We start from the raw sequence: 11,091 nt of genomic DNA on the forward strand, positions 1-11,091 counted from the left end.
CCCATTATTAATAAGAGGAGGGTATACCCTGATATCCTACACCCCATTATTCATGAGAGGAGGGTATACCCTGATATCCTACACCCCATTATTAATGGGAGGAGGGTATACCCTGATATCCTACACCCCATTATTCATGAGAGGAGGGTACACCCTGATATCCTACACCCCGTTATTCATGAGAGGAGGGTACACCCTGATATCCTACACCCCGTTATTCATGAGAGGAGGGTACACCCTGATATCCTACACCCCGTTATTCATGAGAGGAGGGTACACCCTGATATCCTACACCCCATTATTAATGAGAGGTGGGTATACCATGATATCCTACACCCCATTATTAATGGGAGGAGGGTATACCCTGATATCCTACACCCCATTATTAATGGGAGGAGGGTATACCCTGATATCCTACACCCCATTATTAATGGGAGGAGGGTATACCCTGATATCCTACACCCCATTATTAATGAGAGGAGGGTATACCCTGATATCCTACACCCCATTATTAATGAGAGGAGGGTATACCCTGATATCCTACACCCCATTATTAATGGGAGGAGGGTATACCCTGATATCCTACACCCCATTATTAATGGGAGGAGGGTATACCCTGATATCCTACACCCCATTATTAATGGGAGGAGGGTATACCCTGATATCCTACACCCCATTATTCATGAGAGGAGGGTATACCCTGATATCCTACACCCCATTATTCATGAGAGGAGGGTATACCTGATATCCTACACCCCATTATTAATGAGAGGAGGGTATACCCTGATATCCTACACCCCATTATTCATGAGAGGAGGGTATACCCTGATATCCTACACCCCATTATTAATGGGAGGAGGGTATACCCTGATATCCTACACCCCATTATTCATGAGAGGAGGGTACACCCTGATATCCTACACCCCGTTATTCATGAGAGGAGGGTACACCCTGATATCCTACACCCCGTTATTCATGAGAGGAGGGTACACCCTGATATCCTACACCCCGTTATTCATGAGAGGAGGGTACACCCTGATATCCTACACCCCATTATTAATGAGAGGTGGGTATACCATGATATCCTACACCCCATTATTAATGAGGAGGGTATACCCTGATACCATATACCCCATTATTAATGAGAGGAGGGTATACCCAGATATTCTACACCCTGATATTCATGAGAGGAGGGTATACCCTGATATCCTACACCCCATTATTAATGAGAGGAGGGTATACCCTGATATCCTACACCCCATTATTCATGAGAGGTGGGTATACCTTGATATCCTACAACCCATTATTCACGAGAGTTGGGTATACCCTGATATCTTACACCCCATTATTCATGAGGTGGTGTAACGGCTACCCAGGTATTGAGAGGGTATCTGCCGTTGGAGACGTCCTTTTCCCTGCAAGCTGCTGTGGAGAAGTAAAGCTGGTATAATCCCATCCACGATATCCAGAGAGAGTCAGGTTTAGCTGTAAACAGGAGTAGAGTAATCTTCCCAAATAATCCCCTTCCAAGAACGAGACGAGGCTACGTTTTGAAGGGTCAAGATGAACTGAGGACTGGAACACCCAGCCTGCTTTTTATTAGGAACAGATACATACAGGACACTCCCAGGGGGAGGATGAAAACAACCAATCATACGTATGGTAACACCCCCACGTCTCCTCCCCTCAGATAACCACATAACATAATTAAAATGTCCACATTTTTACACAAGTTCTGGATGTACCCCAAAAACAGGGGGTACCGCTTTAAATCCGGTAGCTGGATAGCTCTCCTTCAGGGGAACAATATGTCCAAAAATCAGCCCATTCGGATGTATAGTTCGGGAGATACAGAGTTCCAAAGTTTTGACCGACCGCACAGACCAACTAGCCGAAATTAGTTCCATGAGTTTTGGCCTTGCGGTCGGTCTCCGTTCGCACGGTAAAAAGACCCGAAAATCTGGTCATCCATGCGAATCTCGGTGGTCGCTGAAATCCCCATAGATGGTTAAGCATAACTACCGAATGGTGGGACGTTCAGTAGTTTCAGTACGAATTTACGGAGGTCTGGAGGACTCAGCGGTGTTCGCCTGTTTGTGTATCCGTTTTCAGTTCCATGCGGTTACAGGCAAATACCGCTGTTCGTGCACAAGATGGCCGCGAACACGTGTAAAAGTCCCGAAATGGCGGCCACCTATACTTTACACACGGAATTCGTACTGAATCATGCGAACGGTTTATTCTGTCGAATCCTCTTATATTTTACACTGTGGATTCACTTAAATCATGCGAACAGGAGACAATGAAACGAATAGAAGTTTGAACTGTAATTCCCTTGCTTGCTTCACAGCTACCAGGGACTTGTAAGGATCTGTTACAGGTGGGTATACCCTGATATCTTACACCCCATTATTCATGAGGTGGGTATACCCTGATATCTTACACCCCATTATTCATGAGAGGTGGGTATACCCTGATATCCTACACCCTGTTATTCATGAGAGGAGGGTATACCCTGATATCCTACACCCCGTTATTCATGAGAGGAGGGTATACCCTGATATCCTACACCCTGTTATTCATGAGAGGTGGGTATACCCTGATATCCTACACCCCATTATTAATGGGAGGAGGGTATACCCTGATATCCTACACCCCATTATTCATGGGAGGTGGGTATACCCTGATATCCTACACCCTGTTATTCATGAGAGGAGGGTATACCCTGATATCCTACACCCTGTTATTCATGAGAGGTGGGTATACCCTGATATCCTACACCCCGTTATTCATGAGAGGTGGGTATACCCTGATATCCTACACCCCGTTATTCATGAGAGGTGGGTATACCCTGATATCCTACACCCTGTTATTCATGAGAGGTGGGTATACCCTTATATCCTACACCCTGTTATTCATGAGAGGTGGGTATACCCTGATATCCTACACCCCGTTATTCATGAGAGGTGGGTATACCCTGATATCCTACACCCCGTTATTCATGAGAGGAGGGTATACCCTGACCTCTTACACTCAATGACTCATGAGAAAAGGATAGTCTAAGGTTCCGATCACAATCTACCTTACTGCAGTTTAGGATGGATAGTGCAGAATTTTAAAGTAAATGCTCAATTAAAGTGTGTATAAATAAACTATCAGGGCTCAGAATTTCCTCTAGCCATTGGCGAGTGAACATTTAGCCCTGGTGAGCATACCATGGCTTGCATTTGTGAGCAACCTCTAAGGCCTGGCTAGTAGCAAAGGACTTGCTATTTATTTATTTATCTATTTTATTGGAGGGTTCCCAATTATGTATGGATTTCTCAAGCATTTCCCTTTCAGAAGTTAACTAAACTCTCTTTTATTGCAGTTCCGGGAGGGTCACCTCATTGCAGCTATCATCCTTGTTCTGTGAAGTCTTCATTACTGAAGGCTGGAACACACGGCACATGCTGCAGCATTTCGCCAACAATGCTTCTCTTAGAGAACACTCACTTAAGCTTTGAGCTACAGTTCGGAGAATAAGGCAGAAAAACCATCCAGCTTTCTGACAGCCGGGAAGTGTTACTAACGGGATTTATAAATATGCCCATTCCTTCGTCGTAACATAAACCCGCAGGGACAAACTTGTTGAAGGCCATGCTCAGACAGCTAAACCTGAGGGTCGGGTTTATTATCTATTATTATTATTATTTATATAGCTCCAGCAAATTCTGTAGTGATGTACAATCCGGGTCCTACTTATAAGATGTGGCGCCCATGGCAGTCTGTCCCTTCCACGGAGAAGTGATGTATTAAACAAGCCGCTCATAGGAAGAGTTAGCCTGGCAGTAACGTTCGGAATGGACTGTGAATGGGAAGTATGGGCAAGTAATTTGTTGCACCATGTGTTGTAATTTGCTTGATTAATATTTGTTTTTGCTTGCAGTGGCCATGGTGAATATTATTGGTATTGTGCGTGAGCACTGGCCTGCTGTTCTTGTTCCAATGGGATTTGTGATTGGATGGTACTTGGACCGAAGAAACAATGAAAAATTGTCTATGTTCAGAAATAGAAGTGTCCTTTACAGAAGGTGAGATCTGGATGTGTAAAAGCAGGTCTAAAAATAGGAAAGGATATTTGTGGAACACTAGATTTTAAATGTAAGAGCAGCCAATGTGTATTTCCACCACTAATCTAAAATGATGCAGAAACTTGCTAATGTTATTTAAGTAAATATGAAATCATTTATTTCTGTAGCACCAACGAATAAGCAGCACTACATCCACTGGGAAAATTGTATTCTTTAATATTTGAAGGCTTTTTACATTCTATTTAAAATGGCAATTAAACTTCCCTTCATTCCAGCTCCAAGTCAGTCTCCACAGAGCAGCTGCTCCAACTCTGGTAACGTTATCAGTAGTGATGACGTCTGTTCAACCCAACAGAAACAAAAGACCTTGCACACTGATGCCGCATTCAAGGTCCGACCTGCGACCAAGGAGGTGCTCCAAGTCAGGGGAGAACACAGCTGAATCCACCAATGTAAACTTGAAAGTAGAAAGACACAGGCGACACTGAGATCAAGAAGGTGAATATTTTTTTATTAGTGGGAACACCACTTTACAAAGTTGCGACGTTTCGTCTCGGCAGAGCCTTAATCAAAACGTCACAACTTTGTGAAGGGGTGTTCCCACTAATAAAAATGTCACCTTCTTGATCTCTGAGTGTCGCCTGTGTCCTTCTACTTTCGAGTCTGTTCAACCCAGTCCTTCTCGTAGAGAAGCACTGTGGACACAAGGCACACGAACGTCAGTTGTGGCACTCCACCAATTGGACGACTCTCACAGAGAACCATTAGATCTAATACTTCTCTATGAGAATCAATGGAGGCATTTTGGTGTAGGGTGGCAGCAGAGAGCGGCAGGTGCTGGTAGCTCTACGTCACAGGAGAGTCAGAGGGGGGCTGGTACAACATTTCAATGATCTCTGGAGGCAGTAGGGAGATAGATGCTAATAGGAAGCACTGGCCTTGCTGCCTGGGATATAGTTATCGTGATTTAATAGATCATGCCCACACATTAGTTAAACCGTGAGCACGTGTTAATTATCGCATGGGCAAGATCTGCTTAATTGCACACATGATACTGTACATCAACACAACAACAACAAATAAATACATATTATCCCTGGGTCTCTTTAGTAATGAGTGTGGATTGATGCAAAAGAAAATATTCAAACAATTGTAGCATTGCTGTGTCAACTGTATAACTACTTCTTGTTCGCAAACTTTGGAGAATGATATGGTATATGATGTATTATTTCCACCTGACATCCACAATAAAAACGGTTGGGGGGGTGGGGGGGAAACAATTGTAGCACAAGGCTGCATTTTTTTTTTTTTTATGTCTCCCTGAGGAAAGCATAGTATCGGACATCTGTAAACATTGCAGTTTCTGTAAAATGGCAATGCTTTTTAAATTATTCTATTATTTTTAAATTTCTTTATACATTGCCTAACAAAATAGGACCGCATCTATGCCACAAAACCATTTTAAGATTAAGTGTGTTTTGTGTCTAGCGTATACCTTTTTAAGGTAAAACAAAGTGTAGTCTGACAACCAGAAACCAATTGATAACAGTAGGCTCTGAGAGCTTTGCCTGCAAGCTTACAATCTAAAGGGGATAAGGGGGGAGGTACATGGCATGACCCAGATAATTTGGCAAACCGTATAAAAAAAAAATGTTTTATCACTTTTCATAGAAACATAGAATGTGACGGCAGATAAGAACCATTCGGCCCATCTAGTCTGCCCAGTTTTCTAAATACTTTAGTCCCTGGCCTTATCTTATAGTTAGGATAGCCTTATGCCTATCCCACGCATGCTTAAACTCCTTTACTGTGTTAACCTCTACCATTTCAGCTGGAAGGCTATTCCATGCATCCACTACCCTCTCAGTAAAGTAATACTTCCTGATATTATTTTTAAACCTTTGTCCCTCTAATTTAAGACGATGTCCTCTGGTTGTGGTAGTTTTTCTTCTTTTAAATATAGTCTCCTCCTTTACTGTGTTGATTCCCTTTATGTATTTAAATGTTTCTATCATATCCCCCCTGTCTCGTCTTTCCACCAAGCTATACATGTTAAGATCCTTTAACCTTTCCTGGTAAGTTTTATCCTGCAATCCATGAACCAGTTTAGTAGCCCTTCTTTGAACTCTCTCTAAGGTATCAATATCCTTTAGAAGATATGGTCTCCAGTACTGTGTACAGTACTCCAAGTGAGGTCTCACCAGTGTTCTGTACAATGGCATGAGCACTTCCCTCTTTCTACTGATAATACCTCTCCCTATACAACCAAGCATTCTGCTAGCATTTCCTGCTGCTCTATTACATTGTCTGCCTAGCTTTAAGTCATCAGAAATAATCACCCCTAAATCCCTTTCCTCAGATGTTGAGGTTAGGACTCTATCAAATATTCTGTACTCTGCCCTTGCGTTTTTATGTCCAAGATGCATTATCTTGCACTTATCCACGTTAAATGTCAGTTACCACAACTCTGACCATTTTTCTAGTTTACCTAACTCATATGCCATTTGGCTTATCCCTCCTGGAACATCAACCCTGTTACATATCTTGGTATCATCCGCAAAAAGACACACCTTACCATCAAGACCTTCTGCAATATCACTAATAAAAACATTAAAGAGAATGGGTCCAAGTACAGATCCCTGAGGTACCCCACTGGTGACAAGCCCAAGCTTCGAATATACTCCATTGACTACAACCCTCTGTTGCCTGTCACTCAGCCACTGCCTTACCCAATCAACAATACTGGAATCCAATCTTAAAGATTGCAGTTTATTGATAAGCCTTCTATGTGCAACAGTGTCAAAAGCCTTACTGAAATCCTAGGTAAGCAATGTCTACGGCACCACCCTGATTATTTTAGTTACCCAATCAAAAAAATCAATAAGATTAGTTTGGCATGATCTCCCTGAAGTAAACCCATGTTGTCTCTGATCCTGAAATCCATGTGTTTTTAGATGTTCAACAATCCTATCCTTTAACATGGTTTCCATCACTTTCCCCACTACTGAAGTAAGGCTTACTGGCCTATAGTTGCCTGACTCCTCCCTATTACCTTTCTTGTGAATAGGCACAACATTCGCTAACTTCCAATCTTCTGGGACTACTCCTGTTAACAATGATTGGTTAAATAAATCTGTTAATGGTTTTGCTAGTACACCACTAAGCTCTTTTAATAGCTTTGGGTGTATTCCATCAGGTCCCATTGACTTATTTGTCTTTACTTTTGACAGTTGAAATAGAACCTCTTCCTCTGTAAACTCACGTGTAATAAATAAATCATTTATCCTTTTTCTTAACTGAGGTCCCTCTCCTTCATTTTCATCTGTAAATACCGAACAAAAATATTCATTGAGGCAGTCAGCTAGACCTTTATCCTCATCTACATACCTTCCTTCTTTTGTTTTTAATCTAACTAATCCTTGTTTTACTTTTCTTTTCTCATTTATGTATCTAAAAAAAGTTTTGTCCCCCTTTTTTTACTGACTGTGCTATTTTCTCTTCTGTGTGTGATTTGGAAGCTCTTATAACTTGCTTAGCCTCTTTCTGCCTAATCTTATAGGTCATTCTGTCTTCCTCACTCTGGGTTTTCTTATAATTACTAAATGCTAACTTTTTGTTTTTTACTATTTTGGCCACATCTGCAGAGTACCACAGTAGTTTCTTGAATTTTTTGCTTTTACTGACAAGCCTAATGCAATTTGCTGTTGCTTTCAGCAGTGCAACTTTTATATAATCCCATTTCTCTTGGACTCCATTTAAATTGCTCCAGTCTGATAATGACTCCTTTTACACATATTCTAATTTTAGAAAAGTCTGTTTCTAAAAAAGTCTAAAACTTTTTTTTTTGTTTTTGTGTGGTGTGACTCGTTCTTATATTAAACCACACTGACTGATGATCACTGGATCCTAAACTTTCACCTACAGTAATATCTGATACCAAATCTCCATTTGTTAACACTAAATCTAGTATGGCCTCTTTACGAGTTGGCTCCTCAACGACTTGTTTTAGAGACAATCCCAGTAGGGAGTTTAGAATATGTGTGCTCCTGGCACAAGCAGCTAATTTTGTTTTCCAATTCACATCAGGAAGATTAAAGTCACCCATGATGATAACTTCCCCCTTCGTTGTCATTTTAGCTATTTCTTCAACTAGTAGATTATCTAACTCTTCAATTAAGAGGGACTTATAAATCACACCTACACGAGTTACTGTGTGATTACCAAATTCTAACGTAACCCAAACGGACTCTGTTCGCCTCACTAACCTTTCATGGGTTGGCACCAGGGCACTTGCTTGCTGTGTTCCCTTAAACAAAATTAAAGCCGTGTTCTAGTGAGCATCTTAGCAGTTTATATTCTAAACCAGGCTTCCTCAAACTCCAGCTGTCCATATGTTGCTGAACTAAAACTCCCATGATTCTATGAATGAAATAGCCCGAGAATCATGGGAGTTGTAGTTCAGCAACATCGGGAGGGCCGGAGTTTGAGGAAGCCTGCTCTAAACTGATAACTGTGGTCAGTTGAAAAGACATCACACACTTTTTTTTTCTCCAGAGCAAAGCTTGAGTACAATAAATTGTGGAATATGCAGCTCACAAACATACAGTTTTGAAATTCCCTTTATGGATTTCTAATTACATTTTGTTCTCAATCTCTAAAGGGAACTGAAACCTGGAGAAGAAGTCACTTGGAGATGAAGAATGGAAAACAAACCTTCTAATTATCTATTTTACGTTGTACCAATAAAACACTGTGTGCTTACTTACAAACATGTCTTCTGTATTGCACAGTCTGGAACCAACTTTGAGCTAAATGTGACCAATAAATGTACTCGCGGAAGACCTAAATTTAGAGTTTGTGTTCTGGTACATTTTAGATACCAACTACTCTCTATTAGTGGTTGCCAAACCAGTCCTAAAGACACCCCTATCAGTTCATGATTTATAGATTACCCAGTTGTGTCTAATGTGTTTTTTAGAAAATAAAAGGTGTAAAATAAGGACTTTATACAGTGAATGATTAAGATTCCATACAGACCGTGGCAAGTTACCATTTTGAACCCCCACGTTCACTCTTTAGTATATAGGGCAATTTCATAGGGCCCAGTATCTTCATGGGTATTTTTTCTAAAAACTGTGCCTTAGTCTGCCTTCCTAGTGCGTCTTATGGTTGATCGGGCTATGACTACTAGGAAGAGTATCCACTCTATTAAAGCTTCTCAAAGTTCCACATATCAGTCCACAAAAGAAGTATGTAGTATAAAATGTGTTCAAGTTTTACAGTTAGGTTTATTTTATTTTTTTTCATTTATTTTTTATTCTTTCAAAAATTTAAGTAGTGCATTATAATATTGTGTGAAATCATCATCAACAACAACAAAATGCGTAAGGGCCTTCCAAAGGGCCGGTTTTTAGAAACAGGCATAATTATAAAATATTTTTAATGTTCCAGAGTTCTTTTTATTTTAGGGATTGTAACAAAGTATTTGTGTAAAGCAGATGTGGGCACATGTCTAAAAGGGATGAAAATTATAGACGTGTGAGTTTAACATGTATTGTTGGTAAATTATTTAAGGGGTCATTAACATATGCTTGTCAGTACTTGAGAGAGGAGAGAAGCAGGAGAACCCTCCTTCAGGTGGTTCTCTTACTCCCTCTCAGCAGCTACAGGTGCTTTACGTGCTGCGTTTGATTATCTAAGTGAATGCCTTCTGCCGGGGCAATAAAGGACTTGTCGCTTCTTTTAATGCTGACATGGTGGCAAGGAAGCACACACAACAGCATCTTTGAAAAGATGTGATCTTCTTGGGGAATTGTCCACAAACAGGACTTGGGGAGGTATTTGGAGTCGGGAGATGGGTCTTACATTAGTGTTAAACACAAGAAGATGACAACAGAGGCACCTGTTAGAGGAGGTGGATACAAACTAAAGATTTCTTATTAAGAAATGAAATGCAACATTGAGAGTTTTGATGAATTCTATGTTTCTTCCATTAAAGGAACACAATAGCATTAGGAATGCAAATTCATAACACTGTGGGGCCCTGTTAGCCATTTAGGTTCCTGGCACTACTGCACCAGTCTCAATGCTGCCATCCCGCCTCCCTGACTTAGATCATCAGTCATGGTCATAGGAAAGCAATGGCAGGCTGGTGCGCATGTGCAACTCAATATTAAAATGTGTCAATCGGGTGGTTTCTAGGTACAGGTTCAGGTAAATCCCATGTTTACCTCTCCCTCCACCCCCACCTCGGCCACCAGACCCTGAGCGACGATGTCACCTCAGGGGTCTTTGTAAATTTGGCAAAGTCCCCACACAGTGACACTGCGGCTTTAACCCCTTAAGGACCCAACTTCTGGAATAAAAGGGAATCATGACATGTCACACATGTCATGTGTCCTTAAGGGGTTAAGCAGGCATGGTTATGGCACCCAGTCCACTTTTTTGAGAAGTAGTAGTCCGAGTGTCTATTGTCATTTAAAGAGAGCCTGTCATAACATTCTAGAATTAGTTGAAACAATAGCATTAGTAGGTTTTATGATAGATGGATCATGTGAAACTACATTTCATTCTTCAAGGAAGGCAGTTTTACATGGCAGTCACTAAACTGTGTAACCACTACATACTGATGTAGTGGTTATAGTACATTTAGGCCACAGGTGCTATCCACTAGTTAATGATGAAAATGTTTTCAAGTAGTTTGACCAAAACCTGACACACTCAGCCAATCAATGACACCAATTTACAGAATAAATTGATAATGCTTAAGTGGAACTAACGCATAAGCTATTCTGTAAAGTGGGTTTTGGGGATGACAGTTTAGTCAAGCCATTAGTGGTTAATCCATCCATGGGCCAACCCCTACTGGAGGTATGGGTAAGGCAGAGATTACACATTTTTTCTTTATAGCCATGCCTATTCATACCAGCAATGGGTGCTCTGAAAGGCTGAAATCTGTTTGTTAACACTGACAGCCAATCGCTGCAGCCGATTGCAGCTCAATTTAATGCTTCCTCAT

General features: G+C 41.1%; 1 protein-coding gene across 1 annotated transcript; it reads left to right on the forward strand.

The window, feature by feature from the left end:
• Nucleotides 1-3,932: 3,932 nt before the first annotated feature.
• On the forward strand, nucleotides 3,933-8,842 carry NDUFB1 (NADH:ubiquinone oxidoreductase subunit B1). Its single transcript, XM_063439199.1, has 2 exons — nucleotides 3,933-4,073; nucleotides 8,734-8,842. The coding sequence occupies exons 1-2, from the start codon at nucleotides 3,934-3,936 to the stop codon at nucleotides 8,768-8,770; spliced, it is 177 nt and encodes a 58-aa protein (XP_063295269.1). The 5' UTR covers nucleotide 3,933; the 3' UTR covers nucleotides 8,771-8,842.
• Nucleotides 8,843-11,091: the final 2,249 nt, after the last annotated feature.

Source organism: Pelobates fuscus, chromosome 13 (assembly GCF_036172605.1).
Source record: "Pelobates fuscus isolate aPelFus1 chromosome 13, aPelFus1.pri, whole genome shotgun sequence".
In the NCBI taxonomy this organism is placed as follows: Eukaryota; Metazoa; Chordata; class Amphibia; order Anura; family Pelobatidae; genus Pelobates; species Pelobates fuscus.

Coding starts and splice junctions, on each gene's coding strand:
- NDUFB1 (XM_063439199.1), top strand. CDS start 3,934: ATGGTGAATATTATTGGTATTGTGCGTGAGCACTGGCCTGCTGTTCTT. Junction 4,074..8,733: donor AGAAGTGTCCTTTACAGAAG/GTGAGATCTGGA, acceptor CAATCTCTAAAG/GGAACTGAAACCTGGAGAAG.